Source organism: Oryzias latipes, chromosome 23 (genome assembly GCF_053564925.1).
Source record: "Oryzias latipes strain Hd-rR chromosome 23, Olatipes_Hd-rR_3.1".
NCBI lineage: Eukaryota > Metazoa > Chordata > Actinopteri > Beloniformes > Adrianichthyidae > Oryzias > Oryzias latipes.
The window spans coordinates 26,745,133-26,768,104 of record NC_136259.1 but is presented as its reverse complement, the minus strand read 5'-3'; the positions used below and the strand labels follow the sequence as shown (position 1 = coordinate 26,768,104).

The 22,972-nt window shown below is 51.8% G+C and overlaps 1 protein-coding gene across 3 annotated transcripts; it reads left to right on the top strand.

The window, feature by feature from the left end:
- The first annotated feature begins 1,150 nt into the window (after positions 1-1,150).
- Positions 1,151-22,414, top strand: LOC110014053 (coiled-coil domain-containing protein 136). 3 transcript variants are annotated; one of them, XM_023952191.2, is made up of 9 exons: positions 1,151-1,373; positions 2,781-3,020; positions 3,093-3,167; positions 3,673-3,966; positions 7,774-7,891; positions 7,972-8,182; positions 9,400-9,534; positions 20,480-20,593; positions 21,072-22,414. In XM_023952191.2, exons 1-8 carry the CDS (start codon positions 1,322-1,324, stop codon positions 20,582-20,584), a joined length of 1,230 nt encoding a protein of 409 aa, XP_023807959.1. In that variant the 5' UTR covers positions 1,151-1,321; the 3' UTR covers positions 20,585-20,593; positions 21,072-22,414. The 3 variants fall into 3 exon arrangements, with proteins under 3 accessions (XP_023807959.1, XP_023807958.1, XP_023807960.1); XM_023952190.2 differs by having other exon boundaries at positions 21,069-22,414; XM_023952192.2 differs by having other exon boundaries at positions 1,166-1,373; positions 7,777-7,891; positions 21,069-22,414.
- The last annotated feature ends 558 nt before the right edge of the window (positions 22,415-22,972 follow it).

The window sequence follows — 22,972 nt, the reverse complement described above, 5'->3', positions numbered from 1 at the left end:
TCTTCAGTGAAGAAATTTTAATTTAGTATATTGAACATAATTTGGGAGGGTTTTAGCTTTCATATCAGACATTTCTAAAACCAATGGATTCATTAACAGTGAGGTTATACGCTTTAGTTTCTACAAAATGGACAAGCGACAGGACTTTAGTCGGGGGCCGTAAATGTAAAAATATATATAGTAAATAAAAGCTACTTAAACACCACTAAAAGCAATAGAAATCATTGTCATGTGGGCGTCGTCGGCCTCACCAAGATGGCGTCGCGCTCGGCGTGTCTCCTCTAGCGATATAACTCATTGGTGTAGTACTCCTCATAGTCAGAAGTTGGTGGTTCAAATCCCAGCTGGGTTCTTTCAGTGCAATTGTCATTTTCTCCTGGTTCATGTATGAATTTTGTGTGTCTTTCTGTGTGTGTGTTGTTGTATCATGGGTTGTTTGTGGACTCAGTCAAGTCTTAATTCTGTCTCATCCAGACATAATAAAAGTGGGCGGAGTTAACCCAGATACCGGTTTTGTCTTTGTCCGAATCCTCTGGATGACATCAGCGATTGTTTGATCTTCTTTCAGATGATGGACCTCAGAGCAGAACCCTCAGGACCAGACTGCAGAGATCTGATCAAGCTTGTTTTCTGACCCAGCTTCAACCCGGAAGTTTGCCTGACTGTCCGTGTTGTCATCGACCGTATCAGAGACCTGAACTGAGCGGGTGTGCAAACGTCTTCCCTCCGGCTCCAACAAAATGAAGCCAATTCAGCCGTTTTTCTGCAATACAGATGCCGCCATGTTGGAGCCAGAAGACAGTGATTGGTGCCAGTCCTTGCATTCACGTTTCCATGGCAACTACTGTCGCCAATCAGAAGTAAGCTTGTGGGAAGACCACACCCCTTCAACTGAAAGCGACTCGGGAGAATCTGTCAATCAATCGTTCAATCTGATTGGTCCGTTTATAAATTGAACTGCAGAAAAAAATATCATGAAAAAAATAAAGAGCAAGTTAAAATAAAAGTATCAGATCCAAAAGAACAGCTGTTTATGTCTGCGGGTACTTCCTGTTTGGAAGGCAGGGGGCGGGGTCACTTAGTCTACTTCTCTTACGGTCTATGGTTCTGATCCTATAGCGCCCCCCCCCCCCTCTAATGCTCCTTCTTCATTGAGGAGAGATGTGTGTGTGTGGAGGGGGGGCGTGAGTTGAGCCCCCTCCCAAACTGAAGGGTGATGTAGGGGGCTCCGTGTGCGCGCAGCGTGAGCGCGCGTCCTGGGCTTGCTGCGCGTCTTCCTCCCCGGATCCCCATCGGTCCAGCTGGTCCGGTCTACGGGATCATGGACGGACTCCGGTTGCCCCCCCTCATCGAGGAGGTTCTGGATCCATCTGGTCAGTGAGCTTCCTTACGTTCCCCCAAAAGTCCCCGCTGACACTTTCTGTGTCATAAAGGGAGCCGGAGCACGCAGCGGGTCCTGGCGTGGGGGTGGGTGAGGTTGCGTGTGTGTGGGAGCGGAGCCCCCCCCCCCCCCCCCCCTCCCGCGAAACCTGAACCCCACCAAACAGCGCCGTAGACAGGAGAAGGGCTGCAGGTGAACAGAGCCGTGACGTCATGTCTGGGAGCCGAACCAGGAAACCTTATGGATCATTTTCAATCCTTTTGATATTTACAATCAAGCAGCACAGCGGGCGCGTGCACGCTCGCGAACCTTCTGTTTAGTGTGTTGTCTAAAATGTAGTGAGAATGTAGTGGTGAAGTTTATGAACGATTGAAAAAACTGAATGCAGCATCGCACGAACGCAGCATCACCTGAACGCAGCATCGCCCGAATGCAGCATCGCCCGAATGCAGCATCGCCCGAATGCAGCATCACCTGAATGCAGCATCGCCCGAATGCAGCATCGCCCGAATGCAGCATCACCTGAATGCAGCATCGCCCGAATGCAGCATCACCCGAATGCAGCATCGCCCGAATGCAGCATCACCCGAATGCAGCATCGCCCGAATGCAGCATCGCCCGAATGCAGCATCACCTGAATGCAGCATCACCTGAATGCAGCATCGCCCGAACGCAGCATCGCCCGAATGCAGCATCGCCCGAATGCAGCATCGCCCGAACGCAGCATCACCCGAATGCAGCATCGCCCGAACGCAGCATCGCCCGAATGCAGCATCGCCCGAATGCAGCATCGCCCGAATGCAGCATCGCCCGAACGCAGCATCGCCCGAACGCAGCATCGCCCGAACGCAGCATCGCCCGAACGCAGGATCGCCCGAAAGCAGCATCGCCCGAACGCAGCATCGCCCGAATGCAGCATCGCCTGAATGCAGCATCGCCCGAATGCAGCATCGCCCGAATGCAGCATCACCTGAATGCAGCATCACCTGAATGCAGCATCACCTGAATGCAGCATCACCCGAACGCAGCATCACCTGAATGCAGCATCACCTGAACGCAGCATCGCCCGAACGCAGCATCGCCTGAAAGCAGCATCGCCCGAATGCAGCATGTAGTTGTTTCGTTTCATCACCTGAATGCAGCATCACCTGAATGCAGCATCACCTGAATGCAGCATCACCTGAATGCAGCATCACCTGAATGCAGCATCACTCAGATGTTACAGCCTTCCTGCTCATTCTCAGAGTTCTGATGGAGTTCTACGTTTGGGCCGGTCCGTGAAATGACGTTGGACCAGGCCCATGGCTTGAAAACGGTTGGAGGCCCCTGGTGTTGGGGACATAGATGACCTTTGATCTGTGTTTCCGTGCCTGTGACTCCGCCCCGTTTGTGTTGGCAGATGAACTGCAGGACGACACGCTCATCATGGGGGTTAGAGATCCGAGCTGCCAACACACAGAGGATGAGGGCCACGTGAAGAAGAGGCAGCACGAAAAGGAGGCGGAGGGGAAAGGGGCAGCGCTAAAGAGTAAGGAGGAGCTAAAGGAGCTAAGGGCTCAGCTGGTGCAGCTGCTCCTGCGGCTGGAGGAGACCCAGGAGGTTTCCCAGAAGCATGAGCAGGGCTGTGAAGAGCTGCAGGGTGAGGAGCCACAAGCCGCTCTCTCAGAGGAGCATGCCCCCTCCATGACCATAAACCCTCTGTGCCCCCCAGGTCTGCTGGAGGACGAGCGGCTGGCGAGCGCCCACCAGGCGGAGAGCTTCACCAGACACATCCAGACGCTGCAAGGTTCTATTGCAAACAGCTGATTATGCAGGGAAACCCAAATACACACACGAACACACACACACATACACACATAGACATAGACCCGCAGACACCGGCACTAACACACACATACACACACACACACACACATAGACATAGACACACATACACCGGCACTAACACACACATACACACAAACACACATCGACAGAGACACGCATTCACCGGCACTAACACACACATACACACACACACATAGACACACACATACACACATACACACACACACATAGACATAGACACGCATACACCGGCACCAACACACACATACACACATACAGGCAGAAAGGTGTTTATCCTTTCTGCACAGACTGACATGGCGGTGGGTGTTGATCTGGGACTGATCCGGTATGAAAGTTCTATTTGTGGTCGGGTTTTATTTTCGTTCAGTTGCTCTTTGTGACAGCTTTGGCCCGGACTTGGGACCGTCTCATGGACTCACCCTCTGGTTGTGTGTCGGCTGCAGTGCAGTTCCGCTCAGCTCAGGATGAGGTGAACCGCCTGCAGGAGGAGAGGGAAGGAGAGCTAAAGGAGGTCCAGCAGGAGCTGCGTTTGGCCCAAGAGGAGGTGCTGGTGCTCCAGCAGGCGGCCGAGGAGGCAGCAGCAGACAGTGAGAGCGACATAGCCTACCTGCAGGAGGAGCTGTGCCGTCTGAAGGCGGAGCTTCAGGCTCTGCACGCCACGGTGGCCAAGTACGAGCTGGAGATCAACTCCTTGAGGGCAGAGCTGAACACGGAGACCCTGAACCCCTGCTCAAAAGGTAATCTGAACCATATTTTGTTTGGCACAGTGGTGTAGTGCTCCGCACTCTCAACTCACATGAAAAAGGTCCTGGTTCAAATCCCAGCTGGGTTATTTCTGTGTGGAGGTGTTCTCCAGCTTCCCCCTACAGTCCAGAAAGCGGATTCAGACATTCATCTGTGGTTCTGAATGTGAGTGTGTGTGAGAGTATGTGGGCCTGTGGCAGACTAGTGACGGGCTCAGGGTAGAGCCCGCCTTCACCTAAGACTGGCTGGAATAGGCTCCAGCAACATCAGCAGGTCCTAAAGATGAATAGATGGATAAATGGATCATGGATGGATCATGGATGGATGGATGGATGGATCATGGATGGACAGATGGATCATGGATGGATGGATGGATCATGGATGGACGGATGGATCATGGATAGATGGATGGATGGATGGATGGATGGATGGATCATAGATGGATGGATGGATGGATGGATGGATCATAGATGGATGGATGGATGGATGGATGGATGGATGGATGGATGGATGGATGGATGGATGGATCATAGATGGATGGATGGATCATGGATGGATGGATCATATATGGATCATGGATAGATGGATGGATGGATGAATGGATCATGGATGGATGGATGGATGGATCATGGATGGATGGATGGATGGATGGATGAATGGATGGATCATGGATGGATGGATGGATCATGGATAGATGGATGGATGGATGGATGGATGGATGGATGGATGGATCATAGATGGATGGATGGATCATGGATGGATGGATCATATATGGATCATGGATAGATGGATGGATGGATGAATGGATCATGGATGGATGGATGGATGGATCATGGATGGATGGATGGATGGATGGATGAATGGATCATGGATGGATCATGGATGGATGGATGGATGGATGGATGGATGGATGGATGGATGGATGGATCATGGATGGACAGATGGATCATGGATGGATGGATGGATCATGGATAGATGGATGGATGGATGGATGGATCATAGATGGATGGATGGATCATGGATGGATGGATGGATCATGGATAGATGGATGGATGGATGGATGGATGGATGGATGGATGGATCATAGATGGATGGATGGATGGATGGATGGATCATAGATGGATGGATGGATCATGGATGGATGGATGGATCATGGATGGATGGATCACATATGGATCATGGATAGATGGATGGATGGATGAATGGATCATGGATGGATGGATGGATGGATCATGGATGGATGGATGGATGGATGGATGGATGAATGGATCATGGATGGATCATGGATGGATGGATGGATGGATGGATGGATGGATCATGGATGGATGGATGGATGGATGGATGGATCATGGATGGATGGATGGATTGATCATGGATGGATGGATGGATGGATGGATGGATGGATGGATGGATCATGGATGGATCATGGATGGATGGATCATGGATGGACAGATGGATCATGGATGGATGGATGGATCATGGATAGATGGATGGATGGATGGATCATGGATGGATGGATGGATGGATCATGGATGGACAGATGGATCATGGATGGATGGATGGATCATGGATAGATGGATGGATGGATGGATCATGGATGGATGGATGGATGGATCATAGATGGACGGATGGATCATGGATGGACGGATGGATCATGGATGGATTGATGGATGGATCATGGATGGACAGATGGATCATGGATGGATGGATGGATCATGGATGGACGGATGGATCATGGATAGATGGATGGATGGATGGATGGATGGATGGATGGATGGATGGATCATAGATGGATGGATGGATGGATGGATCATAGATGGATGGATGGATGGATGGATGGATCATAGATGGATGGATGGATCATGGATGGATGGATCATATATGGATCATGGATAGATGGATGGATGGATGAATGGATCATGGATGGATGGATGGATGGATCATGGATGGATGGATGGGTGGATGGATGAATGGATGGATCATGGATGGATGGATGGATCATGGATAGATGGATGGATGGATGGATGGATGGATGGATGGATGGATGGATGGATGGATGGATCATAGATGGATGGATGGATCATGGATGGATGGATCATATATGGATCATGGATAGATGGATGGATGGATCATGGATGGATGGATGGATGGATGGATGAATGGATCATGGATGGATCATGGATGGATGGATGGATGGATGGATGGATGGATGGATGGATGGATCATGGATGGACGGATGGATCATGGATGGATGGATGGATCATGGATAGATGGATGGATGGATGGATCATAGATGGATGGATGGATCATGGATGGATGGATGGATCATGGATAGATGGATGGATGGATGGATGGATGGATGGATGGATGGATGGATGGATGGATGGATGGATCATAGATGGATGGATGGATGGATGGATGGATCATAGATGGATGGATGGATCATGGATGGATGGATCATATATGGATCATGGATAGATGGATGGATGGATGAATGGATCATGGATGGATGGATGGATGGATGGATGGATGAATGGATCATGAATGGATCATGGATGGATGGATGGATGGATGGATGGATCATGGATGGATGGATGGATGGATGGATGGATGGATCATGGATGGATGGATGGATTGATCATGGATGGATGGATGGATGGATGGATGGATCATGGATGGATCATGGATGGATGGATGGATCATGGATGGACAGATGGATCATGGATGGATGGATCATGGATGGATGGATCATGGATGGATGGATGGATGGATCATGGATGGACAGATGGATCATGGATGGATGGATGGATCATGGATAGATGGATGGATGGATGGATCATGGATGGATGGATGGATGGATCATAAAAGGACGGATGGATCATGGATGGACAGATGGATCATGGATGGATGGATGGATCATGGATAGATGGATGGATGGATGGATCATGGATGGATGGATGGATAGATCCTGGATGGACGGATGGATCATTGATGGACGGATGGATCATGGATGGATTGATGTATGGATGGATCATGGATGGACGGATGGATCATGGATGGATGGATGGATCATGGATGGACGAATGGATCATGGATGGATGGATGGATCATGGATGGAGGGATGGATCATTGATGGACGGATGGATCATGGATGGATTGTTGGATCGATGGATCATGGATGGACGGATGGATCATGGATGGATGGATGGATCATGGATGGACGGATGGATCATTGATGGACGGATGGATCATGGATGGATTGATGGATGGATGGATCATGGATGGACGGATGGATCATGGATGGACGGATGGATCATGGATGGAAGGATGGATGGATGGATCATGGATGGACGGACGGATCATGGATGGGACGGATGGATCAGGGATGGAAGGATGGATCATGGATGGACGGATGGATCATGGATGGACGAATGGATCATGGATGGATGGATGGATCATGGATGGACGGATGGATCATTGATGGACGGATGGATCATGGATGGATTGATGGATGGATGGATCATGGATGGACGGATGGATCATGGATGGACAGATGGATCATTGATGGACGGATGGATCATGGATGGATTGATGGATGGATTGATGGATGGATGGACGGATGGATCATGGATGGATGGATGGATCATGGATGGACGGACGGATGGACGGATGGATCATGGATGGATCATGGATGGATGGATAATAAACCAAAAACCTGAAATCAAAACGAAATATTTTGTTCAAAGTTGCTGACGCGTCTCTGTGTGAAAACGTCGGTTTGAATACATTTTTGTTTTCAGTAGAGGCGGCTCGGCTGCAGGAGGAGGTGTGGTCTCTGACCTGCGAGCGTCAGACTCTGAGTGGCGATAACAGGCATCTGAGCAACAGGGTGGAGCGTCTGCAGCAGCAGGGAGATGTGTGAGTGCCGACTCAGCTCTTTTCACTGCTAACAGCAGCTTCATCTGCTGAGTCATCATCCCCTGCTTCCTGATGCACAGGTGTGATGAGGTCTACCTGGCAATCAAAGAGAAGCTCACTACTGAACCGCACCCCCACAGGAAGGCAGATCCTTGCGCCCCCCCCTCCCAGGCTGGACCAGAACAGCTGGACTCTGCAGCTGTCCAAGGGGACAACAGCCGGTCTGAGATTAGCTCCCTGAAAGTCCAGCTGAGGTGGGCTGAGGAGACGGCGCAGAAGGTCCAAAAGGAGGTAGCTCGGTCCGGGTTTGACTCTTTCTGGTTGAACGTTCCTCAGCACGGGGTCTTCACAGAAGCAGAACGTTCCTCTATGTGAAGAACGTCGCTCGGGTTCTGGATCTTCAGGAGCAGAACCAGGATGTTTAGCTGCTGTGCTGATGGGGGTTGGGGAAATCCAGGAACAGAACCTGAGATTAGACAGAAACCTGCACATAAATCAGACTCAGACGGTTCCGTTTAATCCGGTTTATGTTTGTTTACGAGGAAAATGTCGAGCCCAGTCAAACAGCAGAAGTCCTGAGACAACAAAGGTACGATCCACCATCTAGAACACTGCTGTCACCCAGCCGTCATTCAGATCTGCGGTGTCAAATGAGCCGCTCCTGACACCATGTGTCTCTGCACAGTGTCTCAAACATAGCATGGATGGATGGATCCATAGCATGTCCAAAAAAGATGATTGGACTTTGTGAAAATGTAAAATATTTGGGATTTCAAACATGAATAACTCAAATTTTCTACAGTAAAAGTGCCTGTAAATAATTGTCGGGGTGGCCAAGACAGTCCTGATGAGAATGAAAGTAGTTGCTATCATGGATTCTGGCAAAAACCTCAACTACAGTGTCTCAAGCATAGCATCTCTGTCAGAAGATGCTATGTTTGAGACAAATACCCAATTGGACATTTAGATCAAGTCTCCACTTCTATATTTCATCATGAAGTGTTTGTACTGATTCTCAAAAATCATAAATCATAACATGTCCATGATGGAATAATTAAATGACATTTACAATAAACATAAATGAATGGGCTATATATGGTTGGTAGTATGTTTATACACAGCCAATCTTATCTCAACCTTTTTCATAATAATTTTTCAATTGATTAATATAAGAAAAGTATTTTGTCCTTCAATCATTCATTTGACTTCTCAGTGTTTTAAACTTATTTTGAAAACTGGAAAGGGATTTCAGCCGCGTTCACTCAGTTCCTGTAAAGCTGAGAATGCAAGAGCACTAAAAATTCAGGAGCTGTTCATTTGACACCGCAGATCTGAATGACGGCTGGCTTGACAGCAGTTTTAGACCGTCTACAACGAAGAATCGTTTCTTTACCAGACCGTGTTCAGCGTTTCTTCTCTGCCATCTTCTCCATATGTTCCAGTGTTTGTTCTGCATCACTGTGTTCCATCTTTGCATGATGAATAACACACTTGTGTGTGCATGTCAGTGTGACACCGTGAAGACGGAGCTGGTGGAGCTGCAGGTGCTGTACGACAGCAGTCAGCGGGAACGGACCTCGCTGGCGCTTGAGTTGCAGCGCTGCAAGGCGGAGCTGCAGAAGCTGCTACTAAGGAGCCCACAGGTTAGATGTCAGACGCTCAGGACTCCACCCACATCCCCTGATCTGACTCCACACACATCCCCTGATCTAGCTCCACCCACATTCCTGATCGGACTCCACCCACATTCCCTGATCTGACTCCACCCACATTCCATGATCTGACTCCACCCACATTCCATGATCTGACTCCACCCACATTCCTGATCGGAGTCCACCCACATCCCCTGATCTGACTCCACACACATCCCCTGATCTAGCTCCACCCACATTCCTGATCGGACTCCACCCACATTCCCTGATCTGACTCCACCCACATCCCCTGATCTGACTCCACACACATCCCCTGATCTAGCTCCACCCACATTCCTGATCGGACTCCACCCACATTCCCTGATCTGACTCCACCCACATTCCATGATCTGACTCCACCCACATTCCATGATCTGACTCCACCCACATTCCTGATCGGAGTCCACCCACATCCCCTGATCTGACTCCACCCACATCCCCTGATCTGACTCCACCCATATCCCCTGATCTGACTCCACCCATATCCCCTGATCTGACTCCACCCACATCCCCTGATCTGGCTCCACCCACATTCCTGATCGGACTCCACCAACATTCCCTGATCTGAATCCACCCACATCCCCTGATCTGACTCCACCCACATTCCCTGATCTAGCTCCACCCACATTCCCTGATCTGACTCCACCCACATCCCCTGATCTGACTCCACCCACATCCCCTGATCGGACTCCACCCACATTCCCTGATCGGACTCCACCCACATTCCCTGATCTACCTCCACCCACATTCCTGATCTGACTCCACCTACATCCCCTGATCTAGCTCCACCCACATTCCTGATCGGACTCCACCAACATTCCCTGATCTGAATCCACCCACATCCCCTGATCTGACTCCACCCACATTCCCTGATCTGACTCCACCCACATCCCCTGATCGGACTCCACCCACATTCCCTGATCGGACTCCACCCACATTCCCTGATCGGACTCCACCCACATTCCCTGATCGGACTCCACCCACATTCCCTGATCTGACTCCACCCACATCCCCTGATCGGACTCCACCCACATCCCCTGATCTGACTCCACCCACATCCCCTGATCGGACTCCACCCACATTCCCTGATCGGACTCCACCCACATTCCCTGATCTACCTCCACCCACATTCCTGATCTGACTCCACCTACATCCCCTGATCTAGCTCCACCCACATTCCTGATCGGACTCCACCAACATTCCCTGATCTGAATCCACCCACATCCCCTGATCTGACTCCACCCACATTCCCTGATCTGACTCCACCCACATCCCCTGATCGGACTCCACCCACATTCCCTGATCGGACTCCACCCACATTCCCTGATCTATCTCCACCCTTATTCCTGATCTGACTCCACCCACATCCCCTGATCTAGCTCCACCCACATTCCTGATCGGACTCCACCAACATTCCCTGATCTGAATCCACCCACATCCCCTGATCTGACTCCACCCACATTCCCTGATCTGACTCCACCCACATCCCCTGATCGGATTCCACCCACATTCCCTGATCGGACTCCACCCACATTCCCTGATCTACCTCCACCCACATTCCTGATCTGACTCCACCTACATCCCCTGATCTAGCTCCACCCACATTCCTGATCGGACTCCACCAACATTCCCTGATCTGAATCCACCCACATCCCCTGATCTGACTCCACCCACATTCCCTGATCTGACTCCACCCACATCCCCTGATCGGACTCCACCCACATTCCCTGATCTACCTCCACCCACATTCCTGATCTGACTCCACCCACATCCCCTGATCTAGCTCCACCCACATTCCTGATCGGACTCCACCAACATTCCCTGATCTGAATCCACCCACATCCCCTGATCTGACTCCACCCACATTCCCTGATCTGACTCCACCCACATCCCCTGATCGGACTCCACCCACATTCCTGATATGACTCCACCTACATCCCCTGATCTAGCTCCACCCACATTCCTGATCGGACTCCACCAACATTCCCCGATCTGAATCCACCCACATCCCCTGATCTGACTCCACCCACATTCCCTGATCTGACTCCACCCACATCCCCTGATCGGACTCCACCCACATTCCCTGATCGGACTCCACCCACATTCCCTGAACTACCTCCACCCACATTCCTGATCTGACTCCACCCACATCCCCTGATCTAGCTCCACCCACATTCCTGATCGGACTCCACCAACATTCCCTGATCTGAATCCACCCACATCCCCTGATCTGACTCCACCCACATTCCCTGATCTGACTCCACCCACATCCCCTGATCGGACTCCACCCACATTCCCTGATCTACCTCCACCCACATTCCTGATCTGACTCCACCCACATCCCCTGATCTGACTCCACCCACATCCCCTGATCTAGCTCCACCCACATTCCTGATCGGACTCCACCCACATTCCCTGATCTGACTCCACCCACATCCCCTGATCTGACTCCACCCACATCCCCTGATCGGACACCACCCACATTCCCTGATCGGACTCCACCCACATTCCCTGATCTACCTCCACCCACATTCCCTGATCGGACTCCACCCACATTCCCTGATCGGACTCCACCCACATTCCATGATCTGACTCCACCCAGATTCCATGATCTGACTCCACCCACATTCCTGATCGGAGTCCACCCACATCCCCTGATCTGACTCCACCGACATCCCCTGATCTGACTTCACCCACATCCCCTGATCTAGCTCCACCCACATTCCTGATCGGACTCCACCCACATTCCCTGATCTGACTCCACCCACATTTCATGATCTGACTCCACCCACATCCCCTGATCTGACTCCACCCACATTCCTGATCTGACTCCACCCACCTCTCCTGATCTGACTCCACCCACATCTCCTGATCTGACTCCACCCACATCACCTGATCTGACTCCACCCACATCACCTGATCGGACTCCACTCACATTCGTGATCTGACTCCACCCACATTCCCTGATCTGACTCCATCCCATAATTGCTGATCTGACTCCACCCACATTCCCTGATCTGATTCAACCCACATTCCCTGATCTGACTCCACCCACATCCCCTGATCTGACTCCACCCACATCCCCTGATCTAGCTCCACCCACATTCCTGATCGGACTCCACACACATCCCCTGATCTGACTCCACCCACATCCCCTGATCTGACTCCACCCACATCCCCTGATCTAGCTCCACCCACATTCCTGATCGGACTCCACCAACATTCCCTGATCTGAATCCACCCACATCCCCTGATCTGACTCCACCCACATTCCCTGATCTGACTCCACCCACATCCCCTGATCGGATTCCACCCACATTCCCTGATCGGACTCCACCCACATTCCCTGATCTACCTCCACCCACATTCCTGATCTGACTCCACCTACATCCCCTGATCTAGCTCCACCCACATTCCTGATCGGACTCCACCAACATTCCCTGATCTGAATCCACCCACATCCCCTGATCTGACTCCACCCACATTCCCTGATCTGACTCCACCCACATCCCCTGATCGGACTCCACCCACATTCCCTGATCTACCTCCACCCACATTCCTGATCTGACTCCACCCACATCCCCTGATCTAGCTCCACCCACATTCCTGATCGGACTCCACCAACATTCCCTGATCTGAATCCACCCACATCCCCTGATCTGACTCCACCCACATTCCCTGATCTGACTCCACCCACATTCCCTGATCTGACTAAACTCACATTCCATGATCTGACTCCACCCACATCCCCTGATCGGACTCCACCCACATTCCTGATCTGACTCCACCTACATCCCCTGATCTAGCTCCACCCACATTCCTGATCGGACTCCACCAACATTCCCTGATCTGAATCCACCCACATCCCCTGATCTGACTCCACCCACATTCCCTGATCTGACTCCACCCACATCCCCTGATCGGACTCCACCCACATTCCCTGATCGGACTCCACCCACATTCCCTGATCTACCTCCACCCACATTCCTGATCTGACTCCACCCACATCCCCTGATCTAGCTCCACCCACATTCCTGATCGGACTCCACCAACATTCCCTGATCTGAATCCACCCACATCCCCTGATCTGACTCCACCCACATTCCCTGATCTGACTCCACCCACATCCCCTGATCGGACTCCACCCACATTCCCTGATCGGACTCCACCCACATTCCCTGATCTATCTCCACCCTTATTCCTGATCTGACTCCACCCACATCCCCTGATCTAGCTCCACCCACATTCCTGATCGGACTCCACCAACATTCCCTGATCTGAATCCACCCACATCCCCTGATCTGACTCCACCCACATTCCCTGATCTGACTCCACCCACATCCCCTGATCGGATTCCACCCACATTCCCTGATCGGACTCCACCCACATTCCCTGATCTACCTCCACCCACATTCTTGATCTGACTCCACCTACATCCCCTGATCTAGCTCCACCCACATTCCTGATCGGACTCCACCAACATTCCCTGATCTGAATCCACCCACATCCCCTGATCTGACTCCACCCACATTCCCTGATCTGACTCCACCCACATCCCCTGATCGGACTCCACCCACATTCCCTGATCTACCTCCACCCACATTCCTGATCTGACTCCACCCACATCCCCTGATCTAGCTCCACCCACATTCCTGATCGGACTCCACCAACATTCCCTGATCTGAATCCACCCACATCCCCTGATCTGACTCCACCCACATTCCCTGATCTGACTCCACCCACATCCCCTGATCGGACTCCACCCACATTCCTGATATGACTCCACCTACATCCCCTGATCTAGCTCCACCCACATTCCTGATCGGACTCCACCAACATTCCCCGATCTGAATCCACCCACATCCCCTGATCTGACTCCACCCACATTCCCTGATCTGACTCCACCCACATCCCCTGATCGGACTCCACCCACATTCCCTGATCGGACTCCACCCACATTCCCTGATCTACCTCCACCCACATTCCTGATCTGACTGCACCCACATCCCCTGATCTAGCTCCACCCACATTCCTGATCGGACTCCACCAACATTCCCTGATCTGAATCCACCCACATCCCCTGATCTGACTCCACCCACATTCCCTGATCTGACTCCACCCACATCCCCTGATCGGACTCCACCCACATTCCCTGATCGGACTCCACCCACATTCCCTGATCTACCTCCACCCACATTCCTGATCTGACTCCACCCACATCCCCTGATCTAGCTCCACCCACATCCCCTGATCTGACTCCACCCACATCCCCTGATCTAGCTCCACCCACATTCCTGATCGGACTCCACCCACATTTCCTGATCTGACTCCACCCACATCCCCTGATCTGACTCCACCCACATCCCCTGATCGGACACCACCCACATTCCCTGATCGGACTCCACCCACATTCCCTGATCTACCTCCACCCACATTCCTGATCGGACTCCACCCACATTCCCTGATCGGACTCCACCCACATTCCATGATCTGACTCCACCCAGATTCCATGATCTGACTCCACCCACATTCCTGATCGGAGTCCACCCACATCCCCTGATCTGACTCCACCGACATCCCCTGATCTGACTTCACCCACATCCCCTGATCTAGCTCCACCCACATTCCTGATCGGACTCCACCCACATTCCCTGATCTGACTCCACCCACATTTCATGATCTGACTCCACCCACATCCCCTGATCTGACTCCACCCACATTCCTGATCTGACTCCACCCACATCTCCTGATCTGACTCCACCCACATTCCTGATCGGACTCCACCAACATTCCCTGATCTGAATCCACCCACATCCCCTGATCTGACTCCACCCACATTCCCTGATCTGACTCCACCCACATCCCCTGATCGGACTCCACCCACATTCCCTGATCGGACTCCACCCACATTCCCTGATCGGACTCCACCCACATTCCCTGATCGGACTCCACCCACATTCCCTGATCTGACTCCACCCACATCCCCTGATCGGACTCCACCCACATCCCCTGATCTGACTCCACCCACATCCCCTGATCGGACTCCACCCACATTCCCTGATCGGACTCCACCCACATTCCCTGATCTACCTCCACCCACATTCCTGATCTGACTCCACCTACATCCCCTGATCTAGCTCCACCCACATTCCTGATCGGACTCCACCAACATTCCCTGATCTGAATCCACCCACATCCCCTGATCTGACTCCACCCACATTCCCTGATCTGACTCCACCCACATCCCCTGATCGGACTCCACCCACATTCCCTGATCGGACTCCACCCACATTCCCTGATCTATCTCCACCCTTATTCCTGATCTGACTCCACCCACATCCCCTGATCTAGCTCCACCCACATTCCTGATCGGACTCCACCAACATTCCCTGATCTGAATCCACCCACATCCCCTGATCTGACTCCACCCACATTCCCTGATCTGACTCCACCCACATCCCCTGATCGGATTCCACCCACATTCCCTGATCGGACTCCACCCACATTCCCTGATCTACCTCCACCCACATTCCTGATCTGACTCCACCTACATCCCCTGATCTAGCTCCACCCACATTCCTGATCGGACTCCACCAACATTCCCTGATCTGAATCCACCCACATCCCCTGATCTGACTCCACCCACATTCCCTGATCTGACTCCACCCACATCCCCTGATCGGACTCCACCCACATTCCCTGATCTACCTCCACCCACATTCCTGATCTGACTCCACCCACATCCCCTGATCTAGCTCCACCCACATTCCTGATCGGACTCCACCAACATTCCCTGATCTGAATCCACCCACATCCCCTGATCTGACTCCACCCACATTCCCTGATCTGACTCCACCCACATCCCCTGATCGGACTCCACCCACATTCCTGATATGACTCCACCTACATCCCCTGATCTAGCTCCACCCACATTCCTGATCGGACTCCACCAACATTCCCCGATCTGAATCCACCCACATCCCCTGATCTGACTCCACCCACATTCCCTGATCTGACTCCACCCACATCCCCTGATCGGACTCCACCCACATTCCCTGATCGGACTCCACCCACATTCCCTGATCTACCTCCACCCACATTCCTGATCTGACTCCACCCACATCCCCTGATCTAGCTCCACCCACATTCCTGATCGGACTCCACCAACATTCCCTGATCTGAATCCACCCACATCCCCTGATCTGACTCCACCCACATTCCCTGATCTGACTCCACCCACATCCCCTGATCGGACTCCACCCACATTCCCTGATCGGACTCCACCCACATTCCCTGATCTACCTCCACCCACATTCCTGATCTGACTCCACCCACATCCCCTGATCTAGCTCCACCCACATCCCCTGATCTGACTCCACCCACATCCCCTGATCTAGCTCCACCCACATTCCTGATCGGACTCCACCCACATTCCCTGATCTGACTCCACCCACATCCCCTGATCTGACTCCACCCACATCCCCTGATCGGACACCACCCACATTCCCTGATCGGACTCCACCCACATTCCCTGATCTACCTCCACCCACATTCCTGATCGGACTCCACCCACATTCCCTGATCGGACTCCACCCACATTCCATGATCTGACTCCACCCAGATTCCATGATCTGACTCCACCCACATTCCTGATCGGAGTCCACCCACATCCCCTGATCTGACTCCACCGACATCCCCTGATCTGACTTCACCCACATCCCCTGATCTAGCTCCACCCACATTCCTGATCGGACTCCACCCACATTCCCTGATCTGACTCCACCCACATTTCATGATCTGACTCCACCCACATCCCCTGATCTGACTCCACCCACATTCCTGATCTGACTCCACCCACATCTCCTGATCTGACTCCATCCCATAATTGCTGATCTGACTCCACCCACATTCCCTGATCTGATTCAACCCACATTCCCTGATCTGACTCCACCCACATCCCCTGATCTGACTCCACCCACATCCCCTGATCTAGCTCCACCCACATTCCTGATCGGACTCCACACACATCCCCTGATCTGACTCCACCCACATCCCCTGATCTGACTCCACCCACATCCCCTGATCTAGCTCCACCCACATTCCTGATCGGACTCCACCAACATTCCCTGATCTGAATCCACCCACATCCCCTGATCTGACTCCACCGACATTCCCTGATCTGACTCCACCCACATTCCCTGATCTGACTAAACTCACATTCCATGATCTGACTCCACCCACATCCCCTGATCGGACTCCACCCACATTCCTGATCTGACTCCACCTACATCCCCTGATCTAGCTCCACCCACATTCCTGATCGGACTCCACCAACATTCCCTGATCTGAATCCACCCACATCCCCTGATCTGACTCCACCCACATTCCCTGATCTGACTCCACCCACATCCCCTGATCGGACTCCACCCACATTCCCTGATCGGACTCCACCCACATTCCCTGATCTACCTCCACCCACATTCCTGATCTGACTCCACCCACATCCCCTGATCTAGCTCCACCCACATTCCTGATCGGACTCCACCAACATTCCCTGATCTGAATCCACCCACATCCCCTGATCTGACTCCACCCACATTCCCTGATCTGACTCCACCCACATCCCCTGATCGGACTCCACCCACATTCCCTGATCGGACTCCACCCACATTCCGTGATCTACCTCCACCCACATTCCTGATCTGACTCCACCCACATCCCCTGATCTAGCTCCACCCACATCCCCTGATCTGACTCCACCCACATCCCCTGATCTAGCTCCACCCACATTCCTGATCGGACTCCACCCACATTCCCTGATCTGACTCCACCCACATCCCCTGATCTGACTCCACCCACATCCCCTGATCGGACACCACCCACATTCCCTGATCGGACTCCACCCACATTCCCTGATCTACCTCCACCCACATTCCTGATCGGACTCCACCCACATTCCCTGATCGGACTCCACCCACATTCCATGATCTGACTCCACCCAGATTCCATGATCTGACTCCACCCACATTCCTGATCGGAGTCCACCCACATCCCCTGATCTGACTCCACCGACATCCCCTGATCTGACTTCACCCACATCCCCTGATCTAGCTCCACCCACATTCCTGATCGGACTCCACCCACATTCCCTGATCTGACTCCACCCACATTTCATGATCTGACTCCACCCACATCCCCTGATCTGACTCCACCCACATTCCTGATCGGACTCCACCCACATCTCCTGATCTGACTCCACCCACATCTCCTGATCTGACTCCACCCACATCACCTGATCTGACTCCACCCACATCACCTGATCGGACTCCACTCACATCCCCTGATCTGACTCCACCCACATTCCCTGATCTGACTCCACCCATATCCCCTGATCTGACTCCATCCCATAATTGCTGATCTGACTCCACCCACATTCCCTGATCTGATTCAACCCACATTCCCTGATCTGACTCCACCCACATCCCCTGATCTGACTCCACCCACATCCCCTGATCTAGCTCCACCCACATTCCTGATCGGACTCCACACACATCCCCTGATCTGACTCCACCCACATCCCCTGATCTGACTCCACCCACATCCCCTGATCTAGCTCCACCCACATTCCTGATCGGACTCCACCAACATTCCCTGATCTGAATCCACCCACATCCCCTGATCTGACTCCACCGACATTCCCTGATCTGACTCCACCCACATTCCCTGATCTGACTAAACTCACATTCCATGATCTGACTCCACCCACATCACCTGATCGGACTACACTCACATTCCTGATCAGACTCCACCCACATTCCCTGATCTGACTCCACCCACATTCCTGATCTGCCTCCACCCACATTCATGATCAGACTCCACCCACATCCCCTGATCTGACTCCACCCAAATCCCCTGATCTGACTCCACCCACATTCCTGATCAGGACTCCACCCAGATTCCCTGATCTGACTCCACCCACATTCCTGATCGGACTTCACCCACATTCCTGATCGGATTCCACCCACATTCCTGATCTGACTCCACCCACATTCCTGATCGGACTCCACCCACATTCCTGATCCGACTCCACCCAAATTCCCACAGCAACATTGTGCACTGTGAGCTGTCTTGTTAGTCTGGCTGTACCAGAACCCGTCATAACCCTCAAAAGGTTGAACAGAAAAGTTATGTCTGTTTTGTCCACTTCAGAACCACAAAATCTGAACTGCACTGAACTTTCCACTGTCAACTTCATGTTGACCGAAGAGCTTGGTGGATAACAACTTATCCATGTTCTTCAGCATGGAACAGACTTGTTTATGTCCTGTTAATGTTTGTTTGTGGTAAAATGTTTTTTTAATAAGGTTTTCATTCATGCACTCTGGGCCCCTCCAGGCGAGTTGTCTAACCAATCAAAGCGCTTAAAGCGCTTAGCCTTATTTAATGCGTGTTACAGGTTTCTTAAACTGGATTGGTCAGATTTTGACGTGTTATGATGTGAAGTGGGAGGAGTCAAATGTTTTTTGGAGGTGTGACCGGGGGATCTTCCACAATGAGTTCAACTCTTTGAACCCTCAGGCACCGACGGAAGAGTCGGTGCCTGAGGGTTCAAACTTGAGAGAATCCAGTGGCCTCTTCAGAACCACCTGTCCTGGCCGACTGGGTCAGTTCACCTGAAGAAGGTGATTGGTCCAAAGGAGCATTCTTTATTTCAGCTGTTGTTTTCTAGCTTTTAGAGCAGTTCTCCAGTTTTGGAGACATTCTCAGTATGGTCTTGTTCTGCTCCACTCTCCTGCCGGTCCATCCCTTCTTCCTCCACCAGGTTGTCCGGACCTCGTCCGGCTGTAAGACTCTGATCATTTGACGTTTCTGCTCTTCCCTTCTGTCTTCTCTTCAGGACTGCACCCCCCAGTCAGAGCCCCCTCTTCTCTCCACCCCCATCATTGGGCTGATTGTAATAGTGGCCTTAATTTGGTGCTGGTGGGAGGAGCTGTCGTCCTAAAGACCACAGGTAAGGCTCTGCTCCTTTTTAATCCAAGTTCCAGGGTCTTGAACACAAAGTGGTCCGGCTGGTTCTAACCAGTCCCTCTTGAGTTGTCCGGTGTGGTCTGTTGCCCCCTGTGGACTGCAGACAGGTGAACCGCCCCTACCCTTCTGCCCCTGTTGGGTTGTTCTCAGATTGGTGATGGATTCTGGTTTTAGAAAAGTTTGTTTGGCTCACCGACCATATCAGACCGAGAACGATTCTTCTGACCAATAGAATGACGGAGTAACAGCTGTTTATTTCTCTATAGAAGTCCATTGGTATTTCCTGTTTTTAATACCAAGGGGGAGGGGCCACTCAGTCCAGGTCGCTTGTACAGTTCGGCTCTGTTCGGTGGTACAACAGGTGTTGCCGAGAGCCATGGCTCTACATCATTCACAACTGGTCATGTGACCTGCTTCGACAAACAGTCTGCTGCTAATAAAGTTTTTTGTTGTCTCAGCAGAGTGACTCGGGGATCCGGAACCCAGCGGTGGTGACCCAGGCTTGGGTATTAGTGCTGGTGGTCCCGAGCTTTAGCAAGACCTAAAGACATGAAGGAAGTGAGCTCAGAGAAGCTTCGAAGCCACTATCATCTTCACATGTCATCTGAGCTGAAGTTTATGGATGTTTGGGTTGGAAGTCTCTGGCGTTCATTTCATGACCAAACACCAAAGTCCTCCACACACCAGGAAATGAGAGAAGCTCATGTCATGTTCTTGTAGACCCAAATGCAGAGACAGACATGTTTGATGTTTACCAAGAATCCAAAACTACAACAAACAAGGATGTGGACAGTCCACGCTTGCTGGTTCTAGTATCAGAGAAATAACCAAAGCGTTCTGTGTCAGAAGACAGGGAGGTACCTTCCAGATGACTGTCTACTCAGCTGGAAATAGTGGACCTCCAGAACCTCCTTGTGGACCTTCCTCAGTTCTGCAAACGTCTGCTGTCTTTGTGTTTTGAAACAGAGTCCAACATCTGGAGCGGCTCCAGAGTCACATCAGGTGTCTACAACTTCTTATTCAACACCAGTCTTTAGGCACCACCCCCCATCTCAATCCTTTCCGTGTCTCACCATGACACGGCGTGTCTCACCATGACTCGGGGTGTCTCACCATGACACGGGGTGTCTCACCATGACACGGGGTGTCTCACCATGACTCGGGGTGTCTCACCATGACTCGGCGTGTCTCACCATGACTCAGGGTGTCTCACCATGACACGGGGTGTCTCACCATGACTCGGGGTGTCTCACCATGACACGGGGTGTCTCACCATGACTCGCCGTGTCTCACCATGACTCAGGGTGTCTCACCATGACTCAGGGTGTCTCACCATGACACGGCGTTTCTCACCATGACTCGGCGTTTCTCACCATGACTCGGGGTGTCTCACCATGACTCGGGGTGTCTCCCCATGACTCGGGGTGTCTCACCATGACTCGGGGTGTCTCACCATGACTCGGGGTGTCTCACCATGACACGGCGTGTCTCACCATGACTCGGCGTGTCTCACCATGACTCGGGGTGTCTCACCATGACTCGGGGTGTCTCACCATGACACGGCGTGTCTTACCATGACTCGGCGTGTCTCACCATGACTCGGGGTGTCTCACCATGACTCGGGGTGTCTCACCATGACACGGCGTGTCTCACCATGACTCGGCGTGTCTCACCATGACACGGCGTTTCTCACCATGACTCGGCTGTCTGAACTGGACTAGTCATGTGTTGTGAGGTCCTGGGCCTCCTAAAGACTCCATTCTGATTATGAAGAACATCTATAAAGACAATTAAGATGAATCTGCATTTCTGAGTTTGTCTTTATTCAAATCATTGGGAAACAGGAGCAGACGAAAAATGGGATGGATAATGGGAAACAAGGGCAGGTTCACTCAGCACTAACATTTTAAATCTTTTAATGGTTAGGCTCCGCCCTGCCTCTGAGCTGCATTCCCCTTCCTGCTCCTTGATCAGCTGACCTGTGGATGGTGGATGCGTGGCGGGAACTCGGGGGTGAGGGGGGTGGGGGGGGGCATTTTCCGTTGGTGGCCCCAGAATGCTCTGCCTATGCAGGTCAGAAAGGTTCATTGAATGATTTGAAATCCAAGTTGAAAACTCACCAGAATGTCTTATCTTCTCTCTGGCTTGTAACTCAGTGTGATTTGATTGGTTTGGAATGATGATGTCATGTTGGATTGTTTTTTTGCTTTGTCTTTCATTCTTAAGCACTTTGGTCCTGTTTTAAAAGCGCTTTATTATTAAAGTTGACTTGATTTGACCAACCGTCCCGCCTACAGCTCAGAGGTGAAATTCTATCATCTCCTGCCGCTCCGCAGAAACTATGTCCCAAAAAATGACACCG

Coding starts and splice junctions, on each gene's coding strand:
- LOC110014053 (XM_023952191.2), top strand. CDS start 1,322: ATGGACGGACTCCGGTTGCCCCCCCTCATCGAGGAGGTTCTGGATCCA. Junction 1,374..2,780: donor GGAGGTTCTGGATCCATCTG/GTCAGTGAGCTT, acceptor TTGTGTTGGCAG/ATGAACTGCAGGACGACACG. Junction 3,168..3,672: donor ACACATCCAGACGCTGCAAG/GTTCTATTGCAA, acceptor TGTCGGCTGCAG/TGCAGTTCCGCTCAGCTCAG.